This window comes from Leptodactylus fuscus, chromosome 3 (assembly GCF_031893055.1).
Source record: "Leptodactylus fuscus isolate aLepFus1 chromosome 3, aLepFus1.hap2, whole genome shotgun sequence".
Classification (NCBI taxonomy): Eukaryota; Metazoa; Chordata; class Amphibia; order Anura; family Leptodactylidae; genus Leptodactylus; species Leptodactylus fuscus.
The window spans coordinates 231,925,770-231,949,870 of NC_134267.1; the positions used below are offsets into that span (position 1 = coordinate 231,925,770).

General features: G+C 48.0%; 1 protein-coding gene across 1 annotated transcript; it reads right to left on the reverse strand.

Annotated features, from left to right (window-relative positions):
• Window positions 1–5,422: 5,422 nt before the first annotated feature.
• On the reverse strand, window positions 5,423–22,123 carry XKR5 (XK related 5). The gene is made up of 7 exons (XM_075266837.1): window positions 22,018–22,123; window positions 14,049–14,232; window positions 13,522–13,709; window positions 13,125–13,334; window positions 8,400–8,569; window positions 8,156–8,267; window positions 5,423–6,640 (listed from the first exon to the last, which is right to left on the reverse strand). Exons 1-7 carry the CDS (start codon window positions 22,088–22,090, stop codon window positions 5,595–5,597), a joined length of 1,983 nt encoding a protein of 660 aa, XP_075122938.1. The 5' UTR covers window positions 22,091–22,123; the 3' UTR covers window positions 5,423–5,594.
• Window positions 22,124–24,101: the final 1,978 nt, after the last annotated feature.

The following is a 24,101-nucleotide window of genomic DNA, read 5'->3' on the forward strand; positions in this document are numbered from 1 at the left end:
ACAGAAACTCATTTTTATATAGGTGGACTCATGCAGGCGGAGCAGCACTTTAACGCTATGTCAGCAGTTTCTGCAGCACAGGTCTGTATGATGACCTAGAAGATGATAGATGGCTCCTTCATTCCTCTTTATCAGGAATCCGCCGCTCATCACTCATCGTGGGCAGAATATCTGCTGAATAAACTTCCTGTCATCAGTTTTCTGGATTATGCGGCCGCTTCATAATATAAACAGGAATAAAATAGCATTGTATGATAAAATTCAGTGTAATCCTATCAGAAGGGACTCCGGGTCAGCAATTTTTTTTTTTTTTTTCTCGCTGCTTGATGTCTCTGCTGATAGATGATATATTGTATAAGATTAACCTTTCTGGAGTCTAGGAAAGCTGGGTATTAACCAAGTGAATGCAAGCTGAACTGCAGTAACATGACATGGCCACTACACAGAGAATGGCGCTGTGCTTGTAGAGACTGTAACCTCCAGGTTGTGTGCCCATCTAAGGATGGCAACGGCTAAGCTTTGCACCTTTAAAAGACCATGTAACTACCAAACCTTGTACTGTATTGTGTCTGTAACCACTAACCTAGTTCCTTATACTGTAACCATCAAGCACGGCGCCCCCTGTTGGAATAAAGTTTATTTTCATGGTGCATATCTGCCTCTTCACTGTGCCACACTCGAGAGGGTTCTTGTACTGGGGTGCGGGGCCACACACAGAGGTCACCCTCTTGCTTTTATACTGACATAGGATCGGGGTATATGTTATTGCTTAAAGGAGTCTTCCAGGATTATCTTCCTGGAGCATGTGATGGGGCTGTTTGACACCCAGGACCACCCCAGCTGGTTGCAGAGGCTGCAGCACCTTTTCTCTGTTCTGATGACATCACGTTCATCGGTCACATGGTACAGAAGCAGCTAAGTTCTATTCAACTGAACGGGGATGAGCTGCAGTACCAGGTACAGCCACTATATGATGGCTGGCGCTGTACTTTGTATAGTGAAGAGGCTGCAGCCCCTTTAACCAGCTGATTGGCGGGGGGTCTGGGGTGTCAGACTCCCACCTATCTGGCGACCTATTCATAGGATCAATATAGAAGCCCCCAAAAAATCCTTTAACTTTAAAGTCCTGCTATTGGACAGACCGGAGCGGTCAGCGTGGCCAGGGGTGGGCCCTATAGTGTTCCTCTATACACCCTTTGAGAAGCATTCACTTGCCTTTCTTATCCAAAGTGGACAATCCCTTGAATTGTCTTGGCTGTATGACCACTGGGGGCGCTGTTCTAATGCCGTTCACATAATCTGTATAATGGAGGGTTCTAGAGCTGGCACCAGCCGTCTGCAGTGACCTTTACGCATTGTTACTCGAGCTTTATGACTTATTTATACTTTTTACAGAAATGTCACATGACCCAGGAGCGGCCACGCTAAAAATAGACACAATAGTCCCGGGATCTGCGCTCAGGTGAATAAAAAAAAAAATATGTCAAGATGCCACCAAATACTGCGGCTTTATTGTATCTCCTCGGTGTGCACAGCAGAGGAACGTTTTACCCTCCTGTTCATACAATGGTGTCTTTTATCGGAGGAGGGTAGGAGGAGTGTGATCACCTGCAGCACAGAGTGTTTCAGGAGAGATTCGATCATGTTTGCCGCCATAGTGAGAGGAATTGGAGAGAGTTCAATGGAAATCCAAGAGAGGAGGGTTCAGACTGGTGACAAACTAGAGCAGCCCCCTATTAGGTAATATGGTAGCGACTTAAGAGAGGTACCACAGCTCGCCCGCAGGTTGTGTTTGGTATTGCAACTCAGTTCAGTTCATGTTACCAAAGCTATGTAGATTGTGAGCCCCATATAGGAAATCACAATGTACATTTTTCCCTATGAGTATGTCTTTGTAGAATGGGAGGAAAGCCACACAAACACGGGGAGAACATACAAACTCCTTGCTGATGTTATTCCTGGCAGGATTCGAACCCAGGACTCCAGCGCTGCAAGACTCCAGCGCTTAACCACTGAGCCACCGTGTTGCCCCTTAGCTGATGTTTGATTGTCATTGACTAGTCTATGATCTTTCTAGGTGGTGGCACAAGAGTCGTACAGAAGCTTCCACGACAGGGAGCATTGACCTTACTATAATAACCTGTACTTACCAGGAATCTGGCAGGATGGATGTTTTTTTGGCTTTCATCATGATTAGATTAGAGACTGTTTTTGGATTTTCCAAAAAATTGCCAACTCATGTATCTGAATTCGGATCAGAGATGGTTATTAAGGTTGACCAAGAACCTGTTAACTTGGTAAAGGCTGCAAATTCAGCGCCTCGTAGCACAGCTGGTAAAAGCCCCCAAAGCCTGGCAGCAACTTTTTGGATTATTTTGTAATGAAGTGTGAAGGGAAAAAAAACCAAAAAAATCTGTATAAAATAAAATCTCACAAACCATCCTAAAAGGCTCAGGAAAACAAAACTTCTTTTGTTTTAGAAACAGCGCTACACTTGTCCACAGGCTGTGTGTGGTATTACAGACAAAATCCAATCAAGTAACTGCCGCTGAGCTGTAATACCACTTACAGCCAGAGGACATCTGTGGCGCCGGAAGAAAGCAGCTTCATTTTCCCAATCTTAAAAAAAACAACAAAAAACAAAAACACCAGGACCATATTTGATAAAGACAACATGTGCCGATGTGACCACGTTGTAGTTTAATTTCATAGAGATATACAAAGAGATACAAAAGATTTATCGTGCTACATTAGGAAACAGTCAAAAAATATGTCTGGCCACCACAGTACTCAGCGGGGTAATAAACCTCTTGGAGTGCCACCTGCTGGTCAGTGGTGGTTTATACAGTCATTAGGTCATGGCCAACAACGGGCTAGTCATGAAGTGGAGAGGCATTTACCACTATGGGCAACCCTCCTACCACACGATATACTGCTTTCATTAGGAAAAGCATAGAACATAATAGTTTTTAAAAATTGACAATGGTTTTAGTGCTCCATTAATAACATTGTCCTTCTTAAAGGGTGTTTCATCAAAACCCAACTTATCTAGTTATCCCCACAGATAGATAGGTTAGGGTCACCTGAATCAAATGGTGTTTTTCCCTTGTAAATCGGAGCCTCCATTGCCGAGATATCATCAATTTTCTCAGTATGCAAATGAGCTCAGAAGCAATGGCGGCGCCCGCATTGCTCCACCAAACCAATTGTATTTTGGCAAAGGAAGCTCCGATCTACAAAGGGAAAACACCGTTTGATTCAGGAGACCCTAATCTATCTATCTGCGGGGCTGGTTTGATATGCTGTCTGATGACAGATGCCCCTTTAAAAACAGCCCTTACACCTTTAAAGCAGGCTCTCTTAGTACCATCTTATACTATTAATGTAGATATATTATTTGATACATTCCATATTATATTAAGAGAATACAACTTAATCAGACGGCTAAATAAAAACTGCAAAGCATAAGTTCATACTGCACAGCAAAGGATTATGGGATGTCCATGCACGCCCCCCAGACCCGTCTCATATTGGAGAGGTGATGGGTCAGAAGCACGAAAGGAGGACATCTCTGTATTGTATGTGATATAATTAAACTGCATGAAATAAGAGACCGCGGGGTTAATAAATACTTTACATTAAAATACAGAAACGTATATAAAACCTATAGAGGCTACAAAATATATTAATAAATTATTAAGATGACTAGTAACAGGTCACGCTATAGAATCGGCGGCGTCAGGTTGTATAATGTACATATAGTATAATTCCTATAATTCATGGGATATACATGACCTTACACAAGGCTTCCTGTAGTCTCCATGGGGGTGCTGGTGAGCCACTTGGCCTACCGCTTGTATGTAACAAATACAGACCTATTCCAAACCAAGACTTCCAGACTACTGGGGGCCCAATGGAAGGGAGTTATATACCGTATACAGTAACAATCCAATAATCCGGTATCGGATAAGTGATATCCGATATTCTGGATTATTAGAAGGGTCAGAGGTCGCACTAGGGCCACTTATCCGTTAGGCCCTGAAACCACAGGCAATGGCAACTATTGCCTCATGTTACTACACTACAAGGCAGAAGTTGTCAAAATAACACCCCTTCTCTTGCATCACTTCCTGCTCTGCAGCTATTGGCTGAAATTGCACCTCACAGACTTCCTGTCCTGCCTGCCCATCATAATGGGAGCTCTCCTTTGTCATAATCCCCCTGCTCTTGGGTGCACAAGTGTGGTAAACAGAGGCTAAAATAGAGCGTCATGTACAGTGTGCATGCAGGAGGCGGCCAGCAGGAAGTCAGTATTGTGCTACCTCAACCAATCAGTGCAGAGCAGGAAGTGATGTCACAGGGGGATTAATGTTGGCAGCTTCTGTTGTACAGCGAGTAACATGCAGAAGTAAAAGGAGCTAGAGTGTACTTGCTAACTTGTATCATGATGAGACGAATGGTCCTGGTATGTTATGGTATCCTAGTAAGTCCATTTCACTACTAGGGGGCGGTAATAACACACTTAATAGACCCCAAAATCAGGTTCAGGGTGGCGTACTTCACTTCTACCATAGCAGTAACAAGTTATTGGCATCTGATCTCTTAGGAGGTCAATTGTTGCCCTATAGGCCCATCTTAGGTTGACTGAACATATAAACCTACCCCTACTCCAATCATATTGGACTTGCCCATGACTGGGAAGTGCAGAAAGCCCTTGCCAGACCCCATTTGTGTCTACAGGGCAAAAATGATCAGGCATGTTGAAATCCAACATGCCCAATCCTTCTCTCCCCTGCATTCAGGAAGGTCCTTATACAAAGTCTTGTCAATATACATCTAGTATGTACGGCCAGCTATAATTCTGAGCAGCTCAATGAGACACCCCCTACAAACTCAGGAGGGGGTGAGGTAATCCAGTCTAATGGTTTGGGATCATCATGTTAAAGTGTACCTATCCCATGCAAAAAGGGTAGCAGCTAGTTTACCAAGTAACAGTATCCTCAGCATTCGGCTATAAAACTTAGGTCATAAAATTCCCTTTAAACATCCCAAAAACAAACAAACAATAAATTTATAGGTAGAAACAGCGCCACACTTGTCCATGGGTTGTGTCAGGTACTGCAACTCAGTTCCATTAAATAAACAGGGTGGACCTGCAATACCACTCACCACCTGTGCACTAGGGTGGCGCTGTTTTAGAAAGAGCAGCCATGATTTTTTTAAATCCTGTCCTCCTACAGGAATCCAGACAAGACGACATAGAAGAGCGACAGACTGACATATATATTCCAACAGACCTCGTAACACATACATTCTTTGACATAAGAACGTATGTCGAGGACGGGCTCGGTGACGGTTGCATAGTTAGAGAAGATCCAGCCTAGACTTAACCGAAGTTTCGGTATCTTCAAATACTGCGCTTGGTAAATTACTTGACGGGCAACGTTCCTTGTACCCTCTAGAACCGGCCACCATTGTTCAGACATTGGTGCCAGCACCAGCAAATGGATCCACTGAAGAGTGTAAGACCTTCAGCAACTCATCCCACCAGAAATGGGGACCTATCAAGTGCCCCAGAAGATGTTCCATCAGACTTAAGTTCTTGTGATCAAATGTTCGAGCCTTCTTCTGGCTTTGGTCTCCTCCCTTGGTTCAACATCTCCACCTGGACCTTGAGGTTTCGGAGTGGACGTGAAGCAAGGTTGTTCTTCTTGGATGAGTCTTCCCTTCACGGAAGGTGGAGGAACCCCAGTTGGTAATAAATGATAACCTCTCGGGGACTCTATAATCCCAGAATCATCATTGGTCAGGTCGGACTCTTCGCATAGACTTCCCACGTCTTCGGCGATGCTCCTACGGAAGTTACTGTTGGTGGCCAGGCCGAGAATCGGGCTGACGCACATGACCGGCAGATCCTGTTTTTCGACTGGTTTAGGTTCCTCGATGGGGGCGCCAGTCGTTGATTTCTTGGGTATCTCTACAATGCACACTGACCCATTTCCAGAAGGGACCACACCATCCGCGTGGGCACTGAAGTATAGTGTGCCACTCCCAACCATCCCATTACTAGGAGAGCAAACGGTAGTCACCTTGCCACCACTGGAAGCCACATTATTAACTACACTGCCTTTCACGAGAGAGTCTTGAAGACTATCGTAAGTCGAAGATTCCGGTGACCCATACTTGTGCCCTTGAGGTGGCGTCTTGCCCAAAGACCAGGATTCCGTCAAGATGTCACCATGGTCTTTGGGTTCACTATTGTTCTTGACCAGAGAGTGCTGAGCATCTGCCGCACCTTGAAGACAGAAGAGGTCTCCGATGCCGCCGTCGCCGAAGGCAGCGTTGATTTTGGAAAGGTTTCCGGTTTTCATGGCTAGCTTCAGAAGCAGCAGGTGATGGTGTTTTTCGGCGACTTTCTTCCACGGAAGGTCTTCTTGGTTGACCATTTCCTGGTCTGCAGTCTTCATTCTGAAGTTTTCATCTTCTGCCGCCTCTCTCTGAGATTTACTCCGCCACTTGAAGGAGTAAGCGGAGACTTCTTCTCTACCGTAACCGCCCGATCCCGTTTTTTTGAAGCTTTGAGAGATTTCTGTCGATTTGGGGTGCAGGAGGGTGTAATAGATGATTAGGGCGGCGCAGCCTGGAAATTGGAGTAGAAAGCAAATGACTACCAAATGGAGGAAAGAAAATGTAAAAAATTTCACAAAAAAAACTCAATTTTTAGACACATGGAAGTGGGTTTGTAGATAGTCTAGAATACTTTCCCTATGTAGTCTTAGCAATGATTACTTCCCCTTAGTAGTCACAGCAGAGCTTGTTCCCCAAGGGTTCCTCTTTGTCCCCGGTGTCTCAGTCGTGCTCACTTTTCTCTGTAGCAAAACCTATTCCCCTAGTGGTCCCCGAATAAGCCCATCAGAGTCCCCTTCCTCGGTAGGCCCAGCAATGCTCACTACCCTTACTAGTCACAGCAAACTCCAGTTCCTGTTGTGTTCCCAGTAGGGCTCCCTTTTCCAATAATCACAGAAAAACCGGTTCCCCCAGTGGTTCCAGCAGCGCTTCCTTGTCCCAATAAAGCCCCATTCTTCCCGTGCTCTCAGCTTATATCCTCCCGTAATGACATCTGCGCCCCATTCTCCAGTCGTCCCAGCAGTGCTCCTTTGTTCTCATAATCAACGCAAAGCCCATTCCCCCAATAGTTCCAGCAGTGCTACGTTCCCCAGTAATCACACTAGTAGTCCTAGCTGTGCCATCTTGACCCAGTAGCCACAGTAAAGACCCATTTTCAGTGGTCCCAGCAGTGCTCCCTTGTCCTAATAGTCACAGCAAAGCCCCATTCCATCAGTGGTCCCAATTGTGTTAACTTGTCCCAGTAGTCACAGCAAAGCCCCATTCTCTCAGTGGTCCCAGCATGGCTAACTTGTCCAAGTAGTCACAGTAAAGCCCCTTTCCACCAGTGGTTCCAGCATTGCTACCTTGTCCCAGTAGTCACAGCAAAGCCCCATTCCACTAGTGGTCCCAGCAGTACTCCCTTATCCTAATAGTCACAGAAAAGCCCCATTCCACTAGTGGTTCCAGCAGTGCTCCCTTGTCCTAATAGTCACAGCAAAGCCCCATTCCATCAGTGTTCCCAGCATGGCTACCTTGTCCAAGTAGTCACAGCAAAGCCCCATTCCATCAGTGTTCCCAGCATGGCTACCTTGTCCAAGTAGTCACAGTAAAGCCCCATTCTCCCAGTGGTTCCAGCATGGTTACCTTGTCCCAGTAGTCACAGCAAAGCCCCATTCCACTAGTGGTCCGAGCATGGCTACCTTGTCCTAATAGTCACAGCAAAGCCCCATTCTCCCAGTAGTTCCAGCACTGCTACCTTGTCCAAGTAGTCACAGCAAAGCCCTTTCCACCAGTGGTCCCAGCAGTTCCCCCTTCCCCAACACCCACTGTAAAGCCCTGTTCCCCTTCCCCGATGCCCTATTCTCACCCACAGCAGTTCTCTCAGTTCCTCCATAGCAAAGCTTTCCCCCTCCTTCCATACACTCCCATAGCAAACACTTATAAGGCGCCCCCTGCTGGCCAGAAGCTTTATGTGAGTAGACTATTCCCAGCATCAGTCTCAGCGGGCAGAGACCGAAGACGCTTATCCAACCCGTCATCCACTCACCAATGAGAAATCCTGACATGACGGCCACAGACAGCTTGACGTTGCTCCACACTGCCCCCTGCAGGAAGTCTGTGGCCAGCAGCAGCAGAATGCAGTTTTCTAATAACATGATCTGAGGGACGATATAATGGACGATATTAGGGATACCATGACAATACAGAATACATTGGACCATAATGGATGAATTCCTAAAAACCTGGGAAACCCCTTTAAGAATATGTAAATGAAGCGGACGTGTCCTTACCACGTAGAAGATGGCAACGCGATAGCGGGAGGGCCCATCCCTGACATTAATAAAGCAGAAGATGTAGACAGCGCCCAGGAGGACATTGAACAGTCTCCAGTAACAAGGTGTGGAGATAACATCAGTCTGCTGGGCCACCAGCCAGAAAGACATCACCAGCCAGTGAGCGCCTGCGGGGAGACAAAGCGTCAGCGACAAGCCAAGGAAAACACCAAACACACATGGGTTTATGTACACCAATAGTGAAAAGAGCGTGAACCACAGCAGCACAGAGTGTTTCAGAAGAGGAGTGTGTCCTCCACATCTGAGCAGTCCCCTCATGTCATGTTTATACTGCTGTGCCGAGCAATGTCAGGTTGTGTGAGGACAAGGCTGTATGTTACGAGCAGGGTCATGTGTGTGAGGCCAGGGCTGTATGTGACGAGCAGGGTTATTATGTGTGAGGACAGGGCTATATGTGACGAGCAGGGTCATGTGTGAGGACAAGGCTGTATGTGACGAGCAGGGTCATGTGTGTGAGGACAGGGCTGTATGTGACGAGCAGGGTCATGTGTGTGAGGCCAGGGCTGTATGTGACGAGCAGGGTCATGTGTGAGGACAAGGCTGTATGTGACGAGCAGGGTCATGTGTGAGGACAAGGCTGTATGTGACGAGCAGGGTCATGTGTGAGGACAAGGCTGTATGTGACGAGCAGGGTCATGTGTGTGAGGACAGGGCTGTATGTGACGAGCAGGGTCATGTGTGTGAGGCCAGGGCTGTATGTGACGAGCAGGGTCATGTGTGAGGACAAGGCTGTATGTGACGAGCAGGGTCATGTGTGAGGACAAGGCTGTATGTGACGAGCAGGGTCATGTGTGTGAGGACAGGGCTGTATGTGACGAGCAGGGTCATGTGTGTGAGGCCAGGGCTGTATGTGACGAGCAGGGTCATGTGTGTGAGGACAGGGCTGTATGTGACGAGCAGGGTCATGTGTGTGAGGACAGGGCTGTATGTGACGAGCAGGGTCATGTGTGAGGACAAGGCTGTATGTGACGAGCAGGGTCATGTGTGTGAGGACAGGGCTGTATGTGACGAGCAGGGTTATGATGTGTGAGGACAGGGCTGTATGTGACGAGGAGGGTCATGTGTGTGATGACAGGACTGTATGTGACGAGCAGTGTCAGGATGTGTGAGGACAGGGCTGTATGTGACGAGCAGGGTCATGTGTGTAAGGACAGGACTGTATGTGACGAGCAGGGTCATGATGTGTGAGGACAGGGCTGTATGTGACGAGCAGGGTCATGTGTGTGAGGACAGGGCTATATGTGAGGAGCAGGGTCATGTGTGTGAGGACAGGGCTGTATGTGAGGAGCAGGGTCATGTGTGTGAGGACAGGGCTGTATGTGACGAGCAGGGTCATGTGTGTGAGGACAGGGCTGTATGTGACGAGCAGGGTTATGATGTGTGAGGACAGGGCTGTATGTGACGAGGAGGGTCATGTGTGTGATGACAGGACTGTATGTGACGAGCAGTGTCAGGATGTGTGAGGATAGGTCTATATGTGACGAGCAGGGTCATACGTGTAAGGACAGGACTGTATGTGACGAGCAGGGTTATGATGTGTGAGGACAAGGCTGTATGTGACGAGCAGGGTCATGTGTGTGAGGATAGGGCTGTATGTGACGAGCAGGGTCATGATGTGTGAGGACAGGGCTGTATGTGACGAGCAGGGTCATGTGTGTGAGGACAGGGCTGTATGTGACGAGCAGGGTCATGTGTGTGAGGACAGGGCTGTATGTGAGGAGCAGGGTCATGTGTGTGAGGACAGGGCTGTATGTGAGGAGCAGGGTCATGTGTGTGAGGACAGGGCTGTATGTGAGGAGCAGGGTCATGTGTGTGAGGACAGGGCTGTATGTGACGAGCAGGGTCATGTGTGTGAGGACAGCACTGTATGTGACGAGCAGGGTTATGATGTGTGAGGACAGGGCTGTATGTGACGAGGAGGGTCATGTGTGTGATGACAGGACTGTATGTGACGAGCAGTGTCAGGATGTGTGAGGATAGGTCTATATGTGACGAGCAGGGTCATGTGTGTAAGGACAGGACTGTATGTGACGAGCAGGGTCATGATGTGTGAGGACAAGGCTGTATGTGACGAGCAGGGTCATGTGTGTGAGGACAGGGCTGTATGTGACGAGCAGGGTCATGTGTGTGAGGACAGGGCTGTATGTGACGAGCAGGGTCATGTGTGTGAGGACAGGGCTGTATGTGACGAGCAGGGTCGTGTGTGAGGACAGGGCTGTATGTGACGAGCAGGGTTATTATGTGTGAGGACAGGGCTGTATGTGACGAGCAGGGTCATGTGTGTGAGGACAGGGCTGTATGTGACGAGCAGGGTCATGTGTGTGAGGACAGGGCTGTATGTGACGAGCAGGGTCATGTGTGTGAGGACAGGGCTGTATGTGACGAGCAGGGTCATGTGTGTGAGGACAGGGCTGTATGTGAGGAGCAGGGTCATGTGTGTGAGGACAGGGCTGTATGTGAGGAGCAGGGTCATGTGTGTGAGGACAGGGCTGTATGTGAGGAGCAGGGTCATGTGTGTGAGGACAGGGCTGTATGTGAGGAGCAGGGTCATGTGTGTGAGGACAGGGCTGTATGTGACGAGCAGGGTCATGTGTGTGAGGACAGGGCTGTATGTGACGAGCAGGGTCATGTGTGTGAGGACAGGGCTGTATGTGACGAGCAGGGTTATGATGTGTGAGGACAGGGCTGTATGTGACGAGGAGGGTCATGTGTGTGATGACAGGACTGTATGTGACGAGCAGTGTCAGGATGTGTGAGGATAGGTCTATATGTGACGAGCAGGGTCATGTGTGTAAGGACAGGACTGTATGTGACGAGCAGGGTTATGATGTGTGAGGACAAGGCTGTATGTGACGAGCAGGGTCATGTGTGTGAGGACAGGGCTGTATGTGACGAGCAGGGTCATGATGTGTGAGGACAGGGCTGTATGTGACGAGCAGGGTCATGTGTGTGAGGACAGGGCTGTATGTGAGGAGCAGGGTCATGTGTGTGAGGACAGGGCTGTATGTGAGGAGCAGGGTCATGTGTGTGAGGACAGGGCTTTATGTGAGGAGCAGGGTCATGTGTGTGAGGCCAGGGCTGTATGTGACGAGCAGGGTCATGTGTGTGAGGACAGGGCTGTATGTGATGAGCAGGGTCATGTGTGTGAGGACAGGGCTGTATGTGACGAGCAGGGTCATGTGTGTGAGGACAGGGCTGTATGTGACGAGCAGGGTCATGATGTGTGAGGACAGGGCTGTATGTGACGAGGAGGGTCATGTGTGTGATGACAGGACTGTATGTGACGAGCAGTGTCAGGATGTGTGAGGATAGGTCTATATGTGACGAGCAGGGTCATGTTGTGTGAGGATAGGTTTATATGTGACGAGCAGGGTCATGTGTGTGAGGACAGGGCTATATGTGACGAGCAGGGTCATGTGTGTGAGGACAAGGCTGTATGTGACAAGCAGGGTCATGTGTGTGAGGACAGGGCTGTATGTGACGAGCAGGGTTATGATGTGTGAGGACAGGACTGTATGTGACGAGCAGGGTCATGTGTGTGAGGACAGGACTGTATGTGACGAGCAGGGTCATGTGTGTGAGGACAGGGCTGTATGTGACGAGCAGGGTCATGTGTGTGAGGACAAGGCTGTATGTGACGAGCAGGGTCATGTGTGTGAGGACAGGGCTGTATGTGACGAGCAGGGTCATGATGTGTGAGGACAGGACTGTATGTGACGAGCAGGGTCATGTGTGTGAGGACAGGACTGTATGTGACGAGCAGGGTCATGTGTGTGAGGACAGGACTGTATGTGACGAGCAGGGTCATGTGTGTGAGGACAGGGCTGTATGTGACGAGCAGGGTCATGATATGTGAGGACAGGGCTGTATGCGACGAGCAGGGTCGTGTGTGAGGACAAGGCTATATGCGACAAGCAGGGTCATAGTGTGAATAGAGACAAGTGGAGCAACCACAGAGTAACAGTGGCATGAGCAGGGTGCACAGCAGTGCAGAGGTTTTCAGGAGAGTATTGTGCTGAACACGTAGGGAGCACTGACCTGTCCACTTACGTGATGATGTCAGGAAGGACAGGACTGTATGTATCGGGTACTGCCATGATGTAAGGAATGAAGACAAGCAGGAAGTCATAGATTGATAATGGAAAGATCAGAATGCACAGCAGCACAGAGGTTTTCAGGAAAGTAACATGCTGAATATGTAGGAAACACAGACCTTAGGCTTCATGCTCACAACCGTGAACACTATAGGTGAGCTAGTTGTGGTTTTCACAGCTAGCACACTAATCCATTCATCATTGTAGGAAGGAAGAGGGTCCACAGCAGCACAGAGGATTTATGAGAAGAATGCAGGAGTGTCAAGATGACAAAAGCAAAGTGAGATATCAGTCAGTATTACTCACAGAGTCAATAGGAGCAGGAGACCCAGCAGCACAGAGTATTTAAGGAGAGGATGGAGAGAATGTGAGTAAGGCAATGGAGCAAAGTGGAATATCACAGATTTGGAGTTACATAATTTTACAGTAGGGTGTCCCAGCAGTGCAGAGTATTTTAGAAAAGGGGTCAGGTGATCTTTCCACTCATGTGATGATGCGGGTGAAGAGCCAGAGACAGTGGAAAGACCAGGATCCCCAGAAGCACAGAGTATTTAAGATCAACCCTCACCTCCTACGGCAAACACCCAGTAGTGATACTCTCTAGCAAAGACGATCAAAGCCATCACCCGGGTGCCGATCATACCCATCCTCCACAGGAGCTGGCACAACACAGATGCCCATGGCAAACACAGGTGGCCAGGCCTCAGGAGACACAGGAAGTGACTGAAGGAGACGAGCGCCCAGGACAGAGACAGGAGACACAGCAAGGCACTGCTAACTGGAAAACAACATATATATCATTAATACTGCCTACTAGGGGCCTGGACCCAAATACGTACTGATCCGCACAACCCCTTTAAAATCGATTGTCAACTCATGTGTAGTGAGCACCCCCTAGTGGTGGCTGCAGGCAGATACAATATTACCAGTCAATCCTATGTCCCAGTAGGTATATAAAAATGAACCTGCATAGCCGTCAGGAGGGCTCACGGTCATGTATATATACGTCTGTAGCAGCAGCTGCGGCAGAGCCTGAAGAAGGACCTCTATGAGCCGGAGGAGGGACAGGTCTCCTTGCTTCATCACCAGCTCCTGCTCATCGGGGGCACTTCTGCCTTTTCTCCTCAGAGCAAGACGAAGAGAGTCCACGTGTCTGTCAAGAAAATGAGACCCATTAAAAAATCTAAGCAGATAAACCCTGTAAGGACGTAACCTATTGTGAAGGGGTGCCGATGGGCTACTGCCACTACGGACCATGGCTACTAAGCAGTTAAAGGGCTTTGATATTGAGCAAATGACATCATGTCCATCAGCCACATGGCCATGCTATAACTCAGTCCTATTTAAATGAATGGGGTTGAGTTGCAATACCAAGCACAGCCACTATACAGTGTATGGCGCTGTCTTTGGCAAGTAGAGAAGAGGCCGCAACAATCAAACTCATAGTTACAGGTACTGGCTGGAGCAACTTTAGAAGTCACTGACTACATACCGTCTCAGGATCCCAAGCTGCAAGATGTGAGTAAGAGTCAAGGTGAAGCAATGGTGATGTCCATCAGCCCGAAACCAGACAAAACTGATCGCCTGGATTACACACCCCGGGAGGAGCAATCCAAGTGTCCATCCTGCCCAAAGGTACTCCGCAGTGATGAAGTAGTGTACGACCGCAGCGCACTCTGCCAACACAACACCCATCAGTATTATGGACAAACATGTGCAAAACGTACAAACATATAACTACTATAATACTGCTCCTACGTACAGGAATATAACTACTATAATACTGCTCCTATGTACAAGAATATAACTACTATAATACTACTCCTATGTACAAGAATATAACTACTATAATACTACTCCTATGTACAAGAATATAACTACTATAATACTACTCCTATGTACAAGAATATAACTACTATAATACTACTCCTATGTACAAGAATATAACTACTATAATACTACCTCCTATGTACAAGAATATAACTACTATAAGACTAACTCCTATGTACAAGAATATAACTACTATAATACTACTCCTACGTACAGGAATATAACTACTATAATACTGCTCCTATGTACAAGAATATAACTACTATAATACTGCTCCTATGTACAAGAATATAACTACTATAATACTGCTCCTATGTACAAGAATATAACTACTATAATACTGCTCCTATGTACAAGAATATAACTACTATAATACTACTCCTATGTACAAGAATATAACTACTATAATACTGCCTCTTATGTACAAGAATATAACTACTATAATACTGCCCCCTATGTACAAGAATATAACTACTATAATACTGCTCCTATGTACAAGAATATAACTACTATAATACTACTCATATGTACAAGAATATAACTACTATAATACTGCTCCTATGTACAAGAATATAACTACTATAATACCGCTCCTATGTACAAGAATATAACTACTATAATACTACCTCCTATGTACAAGAATATAACTACTATAATACTGCTCCTATGTACAAGAATATAACTACTATAATACTACCTCCTATGTACAAGAATATAACTACTATAATACTGCTCCTATATACAAGAATATAACTACTATAATACTGCTCCTATATACAAGAATATAACTACTATAATACTGCTCCTATGTACAAGAATATAACTACTATAATACTACTCCTATGTACAAGAATATAACTACTATAATACTACTCCTATGTACAAGAATATAACTACTATAATACTGCTCCTATGTACAAGAATATAACTACTATAATACTACTCCTATGTACAAGAATATAACTACTATAATACTACCTGCAATGTACAGTATTGGCCCCCCTGCAATTCTGTCAGATAATACTCGTGTTCTTCCAGAAAATGATTACAAGCACAAACTCTTTGGTAATATCTTCATTTATTTTGCTTGCAATGAAAAAACACAAAAAAGAATGAAGTGACCTGAAGTGTGTTTTGGGTCATTGTCCTGCTGGAAGACCCCTGACCTCTGAGGGAGACCCAGCTTTCTCACACTGGGCCCTACATGATGCTGCACAATGTGTTGGTTGTCTTCAGACTTCATAATGCCATGCACACGGTCAAGCAGTCCAGTGCCAGAGGCAGCAAAGCAACCCCAAAACATCAGGGACCTCCGCCATGTCTGACTGTAGGGGGCGTCTTCTTTTCTTTGAAGGCCTCTTTTTTTCCTGTAAACTCTATGTTGATGCCTTTTCCTACTTTTGTCTCATCTGACCAGAGAACATTCTTCCAGAACATTTTTGGCTTTCTCAGGTAAGTTTTGGCAAACTCCAGCCTGGCTTTTTTCTCTGGGTCTCCTACCATACAGTCCCTTCTCATTCAGACGCTGACACTGGATAGTACGGGGTGACACTGTTGTACCCTCGGACTGCAGGGCAGCTTGAACTTGTTTGGATGTTAGTCGAGGTTCTTTATCCGCCATCCGCACAATCTTGCATTGAAATCTCTCGTCAATTTTTCTTTTCCATCCACATCTAGGGAGGTTAGCCACAGTGCCATGGGCTTTACACTTCTTGATGACACTGTGCATGGTAGATACAGGAACATTCAGGTCAGCGCTAGAAAATGGTGGTGAGAGAAAGCCCTGGAGACTTGTAAAGTGGCAGCAATGAATCCAGCCCTGAATCCCATAGAACACCTGTGGGGGAGGGGGAGAGATCTCTTGGTGGCAGTTTGGAGAAGGCCCCCTTCACATCTCAGGGGGGACCTGGGGCAGGAGCCAAAGAAGAATGGTCTAAAATTGCAGCAGAGCCTTGTAAGAAACTCATTGCTGGTTAGCGGAAGCGGTTGTGCGCAGTTATTGTGTCTAAAGGTTGTGCTACCAAGTATTAGGCTGAGGGCGCCAATACTTCTGTCCGAACCATTTTTGGAGTTTTGTGTAAAATGATCAATGATGTGACTTTTTTTTCATTCTCTTTTGTGTTTTTTCATTGCAAGTAAAATAAATGAAGATATTACCAAAGAGTTTGTGCTTGTGATCATTATCTGGGAGACACTGAGTATTATCTGACAGAATTGCAGGGAGGCCAATACTGTATGTACAAGAATATAACTACTATAATACTATATTATATATATAACTACAATATATATTTGCTCTACTGCCCCTCCCCTTCTATTTACTTTCAATTGAACAGTCCTTGTAGATCTCTATGACTGACAGTCAGGACTCCATTGCCCTCTTCTTGTGACCTCAGGATGTGTCACTTTATCCTGGAGTCTGCAGATAACAATGCCGGACTCATCTCTAATGTATGAGGAGCTCCGCAAGAAAGAGAGATCAGAAAACTGTATCACAATGACTGCTGCAAAGAGTCTGTGAAAGGGGAGAGAGCTGAGCGATGACACCTGGAAACTGCTGTGTGAAGGTAGTGAGGAGTAACTGCAGCAAGAACCAATGTAACAAATACTACGCTCACTATTCTGCTGGTACAGTCACTGTATACATACATTACATTACTTATCCTGTATTATACTCCAGAGCTGCGCTCACTATTCTGCTGGTACAGTCACTGTGCACATACATTACATTACTTATCCTGTATTATACTCCAGAGCTGCGCTCACTATTCTGCTGGTGCAGTCACTGTGTACATACATTACATTACTTATCCTGTATTATACTCCAGAGCTGCACTCACTATTCTGCTGGTGCAGTCACTGTGTACATACACTACATTACTTATCCTGTACTGATCCTGAGTTACATCCTGTATTATACTCCAGAGCTGCGCTCACTATTCTGCTGGTACAGTCACTGTGTACATACATTACATTACTTATCCTGTATTATACTCCAGAGCTGCGCTCACTATTCTGCTGGTGCAGTCACTGTGTACATACATCACATTACTTATCCTGTACTGATCCTGAGTTACATCGTGTATTATACTCTAGAGCTGCGCTCACTATTCTGCTGGTGCAGTCACTGTGTACATACATTACATTACTTATCCTGTATTATACTCCAGAGCTGCACTCACTATTCTGCTGGTACAGCCACTGTGTACATACATTACATTACTTATCCTGTATTATACTCCAGAGCTGCGCTCACTATTCTGCTGGTGCAGTCACTGTGTACATACATCACATTACTTATCCTGTACTGATCCTGAGTTACATCCTGTATTATACTCTAGAGCTGCGCTCACTATTCTGCTGGTGCAGTCACTGTGTACATACATTACATTACTTATCCTGTATTATACTCCAGAGCTGCGCTCACTATTCTGCTGGTGCAGTCACTGTGTACATACATCACATTACTTATCCTGTACTGATCCTGAGTTACATCCTGTATTATACTCCAGAGCTGCACTCACTATTCTGCTGATACAGTCACTGTGTACATACATCACATTACTTATCCTGTACTGATCCTGAGTTACATCCTGTATTATACTCCAGAGCTGCACTCACTATTCTGCTGGTACAGTCACTGTGTACATACATTACATTACTTATCCTGTATTATACTCTAGAGCTGCGCTCACTATTCTGCTGGTGCAGTCACTGCATACATACATTACATTACTTATCCTGTACTGATCCTGAGTTACATCCTGTATTATACTCCAGAGCTGCACTCACTATTCTGCTGATACAGTCACTGTGTACATACATTACATTACTTATCCTGTATTATACTCCAGAGCTGCACTCACTATTCTGCTGGTACAGCCACTGTGTACATACATTACATTACTTATCCTGTATTATACTCCAGAGCTGCACTCACTATTCTGCTGGTACAGTCACTGTGTACATACATTACATTACTTATCCTGTATTATACTCCAGAGCTGCGCTCACTATTCTGCTGGTACAGTCACTGTGTGCATACATTACATTACTTATCCTGTATTATACTCCAGAGCTGCGCTCACTATTCTGCTGGTACAGTCACTGTGTGCATACATTACATTACTTATCCTGTATTATACTCCAGAGCTGCACTCACTATTCTGCTGGTACAGTCACTGTGTACATACATTACATTACTTATCCTGTATTATACTCCAGAGCTGCGCTCACTATTCTGCTGGTACAGTCACTGTGTACATACATTACATTACTTATCCTGTATTATACTCCAGAGCTGCACTCACTATTCTGCTGGTACAGTCACTGTGTACATACATTACATTACTTATCCTGTATTATACTCCAGAGCTGCGCTCACTATTCTGCTGGTACAGTCACTGTGTGCATACATTACATTACTTATCCTGTATTATACTGCAGAGTTGCACTCACTATTCTGCTGGTGACATCTAAATGTATCGCCATCTACAGTTGCCCCCAATAACTGCTCTCAGGGGGTGAGGAGGGACACGTGAGGAGGATTTAAGATATTGGGTCAGATTTATTTAGACGGGCATTTTGTAGTCCAGGTTCTGAATGGCTCCATTGATATGTGAAAAGACGCCCCGGCCTGTGGGTCAGGATAGGCCTCGCCATTCAGGATCTGCTGTAGATCTTCTGTATATTACACAGATATATATATATTGGCCCGCCCCATATTCACAAGTGCAGAACAGGGGATGTGTCACATCTGTGGCCCAAGAAAGGGTCAGGTGTCAAAGATGTAACACGTTATTACCCCCTCCCCCCAAAAAAAAAATAACTGGCGCAGGTAGGATAAGAATAGACCCCAATGTGCCCACAGCACATGGGACTGGCACACAGATTATTCTGCCCTCTCCTCTGGGAGTCCAGGAGGTCCGACCTGTTTTTGGAGCCTCACGGATGCATACCTCCCAACCGTCCCGATTTCCGCGGGACAGTCACGATTTGGGTGACATGTCCCGCGGTCCCGGTTGGAGGGAGGTATGTCCCGATTTCAACTCAGATCGGCGTCCAGAGGACGCCGATCTGAGTTGAACACATACGCGGCTGAAGCAAGGAGCTGACACAGATCAGCTCCTCGCTTCGCCGCTACCCGCCTCTCTCTCTGACACATATGCGGCTGAAGCTGCTCGCGTGCTCGCTTCGCCGCTGCGTCTCTCGCTGACACATGCGGCTGAAGCGAGGAGCTGACCTGTGTCAGCTCCTCGCTTCGCCGCTGCCGCCGGCTCCTGGCTTGTAGACGCGATGTACAAGACAGGAGCCGGCGGCAGCGGCGAAGCGAGGAGCTGACACAGGTCAGCTCCTCGCTTCAGCCGCATGTGTCAGCGAGAGAGAGATGCAGCGGCGAAGCGAGCAGCTTCAGCCGCATATGTGTCAGAGAGAGAGGCGGGCAGCGGCGAAGCGAGGAGCTGACCTGTGTCAGCTCCTTCCTTCAGCCGCATGTGTCAGCGAGAGAGGCGAGGGAGTGGAGGAGAAGGTAAGTTTAATGTGGAGGTGGAACGTGAATCTGGGGGCAGATGAAGGAGAGGACGGCATGACACTGGGGGCAGAGATGAAGTGGACATGAAACTGGGGGCAGAGATGGAGGGGACATGAATCTGGGGGCAGAGATGGAGGGGACATGAATCTGGGAGCAGAGATGGGGGACATGAATCTGGGGGCAGAGATGGAGGGGACATGAATCTGGGGGCAGAGATGGAGGGGACATGAATCTGGGGGCAGAGATGGAGGGGACATGAATCTGGGGGCAGAGATGGAGGGGACATGAATCTGGGGGCAGAGATGGAGGGGACATGAATCTGGGGGCAGAGATGGAGGGGACATGAATCTGGGGGCAGAGATGGAGGGGACATGAATCTGGGGGCAGAGATGGAGGGGACATGAATCTTGGGGCAGAGATGGAGGGGACATGAATCTGGGGGCAGAGATGGGGGGACATGAATCTGGGAGCAGAGATGTGGGGACATGAATCTGGGGGCAGAGATGGAGAGGACATGAATCTGGGGGCAGAGATGGAGGGGGGACATGAATCTGGGGGCAGAGATGGGGAACATGAATCTGGGGGCAGAGATGGAGGAACATGAATCTGGGGGCAGAGATGGAGGGACATGAATCTGGGGACAGAGATGGAGGGGACATGAATCTGGGGGCAGAGATGGAGGGACATGAATCTGGGGGCAGAGATGGAGGGGACATGAATCTGGGGGCAGAGATGGAGGGGACATGAATCTGGGGGCAGAGATGGAGGGGACATGAATCTGGGGGCAGAGATGGAGGGGACATGAATCTGGGGGCAGAGATGGAGGGACATGAAACTGGGGGCAGAGATGGAGGGACATGAATCTGGGGGCAGAGATGGAGGGACATGAAACTGGGGGCAGAGATGGAGGGGACATGAAACTGGGGGCAGAGATGGAGGGGACATGAAACTGGGGGCAGAGATGGAGGGGACATGAAACTGGGGGCAGAGATGGAGGGGACATGAAACTGGGGGCAGAGATGGAGGGGACATGAATCTGGGGGCAGAGATGGAGGGGACATGAATCTGGGGGCAGAGATGGAGGGGACATGAATCTGGGGGCAGAGATGGAGGGGACATGAATCTAGGGGCAGAGATGGAAGGGACATGAATCTGGGGGCAGAGATGGAGGGACATGAATCTGGGGCAGAGATGGAAGAGGGACATGAAACTGTGGGCAGATGAAGGGTGTATATGAAACTGGGGGAGAGATAGAGGGGGGACATATAATTTACGGGTGACTGTAGGAGGATTATACAGTGTGCGGGCACATGAAAAATTAACGAGTGGGCAGAGTCAACACAAAAGTGGGTGGGGCTAAATTTGCCGCGGCGCGCTACGCGCGCCACACATTTTGTCCCTCTTTCAGTTCTTCAAAAGTTGGGAGGTATGCGGATGTTGCAGGAATTGGTGATTATGGGCTATCCTGTGGGCAAAACCAAAAAAGCTGTCAATCAGGTTATATGAGTGGCCAGTGCCAACCAGGGAAGGAGTGTGGCCAGTGCCAACCAGGGAAGGGGTGTGGCCAGTGCCAACCAGGCAGGAGGAGTCACCTGTGCCAACTGAGTGGGAGGAGCCACCAGTGCCAACTGTGCGGGAAAAGTCACCTGTGCCATCCAGGCCAGAGGAGTCACCAGTACCAACTGGGCGGGAGGAGTCACCAGTGCCAACTGGGCGGGAGGAGTCACCAGTGTCAATCAAGGAATGGCCATGGCCAGCGTGACACATGGCTAGGAGGAGGGGGAAGCACCAACCAGGGACAGGGACTTGACCAGTGCCAGCTAATGAGGGGCATGTGTATTGGCAGCCAGTGATGGGGCACAACCAGGGACTACCGGAATAGTCTAAGTGCCCTATGCTAGGAGGGGGGTGGGCTATTATGAGGGGGGCAGTAAAATGACTGAAGGGGCACAACCAACAACTTGGGGGAAGTGTTTGGGGTAAGTTCCTTCAGCCAGCACCCGGGGCAGAATGCCATGCAAACCAAGGGCTCCATGTAGAGCAGTCACTGGGGGGCAGCAGCGAGACCAGCCTGTAATACACCCCAACCAAAAACACTCACCCGCCGCCCGCTCTGCCAGGTAAAGCAGAAGAGACACAGCCGCGAACCAGCCTATGCCCCCGGCCGCCACCATCCTGCTCCCGCCGGGCCCTGCAACCGGAGCCGGGATCCGTATTTACCGCTTTCCCGCTATCCCGCCACTCACGGTGCTGACTCCGCCCCCACAAAAGCAAACCCCGCCCGTTGCTGGTCGTGATCTGCCTATAGTACCTGTCACTTACTGAGCTAACCCCGCCCCTCAGGTTTAGTACCCGCCTATAGTACCTGTCACTTACTGAGCTAACCCCGCCCCTCAGGTTTAGTACCCGCCTATAGTACATGTCACTCACTGAGCTAACCCCACCCCTCAGGTTTAGTACCCGCCTATAGTACATGTCACTCACTGAGCTAACCCCGCCCCTCAGGTTTAGTACCCGCCTATAGTACCTGTCACTCACTGAGCTAACCCCGCCCCTCAGGTTTAGTACCCGCATGTAGTAGCTGTCACTCATTGTACTAGCCCCGCCCCTGAGACGTAGTACCCGCCTCTAGTACCTGTCACTCACTGTACTAACCCCGCCCCTCAAGCTTGGTATTCGCCTATGCCTTGCCACTTATTGAACTAGCCCCGCCCCTATCATTGCTCTAACCACGCCTCTCAGAACAGAATCCGCCCCTCACAGAACCCACCCTCCCCTCATTGGTCTAATCCCGCCTCTAAGACGAAGGTCCCGCCTAACTTTACCTATAGCCGCCGTCACTCACAGCTGTAACCACGCCCTCATCTATAGACCCCGCCCACATTGGGCGGTCACCAGAGTAACTCCGCCCTTGCACAGCCTCTACCTCACACACTGGCCTCATTATTCAGGGACACGCCCACTATTAATCAGGCTAGAGTCTATAGCAAAGACATCGCCAGCTCTCCACTCTCTGCCCCGGAACTAACATTTCCCTCTCCAGCTTCTCTCTCACACATTACCCGGCTGCACAGCCCACTTCCTCTCACTGCCACATATAACTTTTTATATTGTACGTGGCTGCGTTGGCGTAACGTCGGCATGGCAATACATCCAAGTTTGGTTGACATGCGCTTTAGCAACTTAGATGAGTGAGGCTCCGCCCACTACTCCCTTACCACGCCCACAGTCAATGCTAACTATGCCCGTGGCGGCCATCTTGCTCCACCTGAATGGAGACAGGGTGCATTGTGGGAAGGAGGAGGGACTGTATAAATATGGGCGATGCGTGGAAGCCATTTTACATTCACGGGGGAGAGGGGGCAGTTCGTGTATAGTGTTAGAAAAAGTCATTGTTCTGGTTTCAATTCTGGGGGCCAAATGGAGAGTTTACAGGCCTATAGTTGTGATGAGATCTGCAAGGATGTGTCTTATGGGCTCAAAATGATGGAATTTACCACAAAAAATAACTTTTTAAAGGAATTTAATTGGTTCTGGGAGCAAAACTGAGAACAACATGGTGGCACAGCAGCAGCCTTGCAGCGCTGGAGTCCTGGGTTCGATCTCGCCAAGATCAACATCTGCAAGGAGTTTGTATGTTCTCCCCGTGTTTGCGTGGATTTCCTCCCATTCTACAAAGACATACTGAGAGGGTGCATTCACACGGAGTGACCTGGCACGTATACGCTGTGTGAGATTTTGAGCGCCGTATGCGCTCCCATTGATTTCGTATACGCCGCGCCGCAAAATCACGCCCGCTAAATAACGTGGCATATACGAGACTAACTCCTATTGAAATGGTGCAATTTATAGAAAAATAAATGAATGGTTTATTAATAAAATGTTAGTACGGGGTGCAAAATGGCGCAACTGAGCGAAACAATAGTAAGATATTAAATTGTCGCTAACGCTAGGTTCACACCTGCGTTCTCCTGTCCGTTCTGAGCTTTCCGTCTTCTGCATGCCAGAAGTCGGAAAGCTCAGACCGGGTGCGGCGGTGTGCGTTTTAGGCTCTCTGCCGCGAAACCGGATTTTTTTTATTCCAGACACAGAGTACTGCATGTCCGACTCTGTGTCCGGATTAAAAAACCCGGTTTCACGGCGGAGAGCATAAAACGCTCACGGCCGGACAGCTTTCTCACCCAT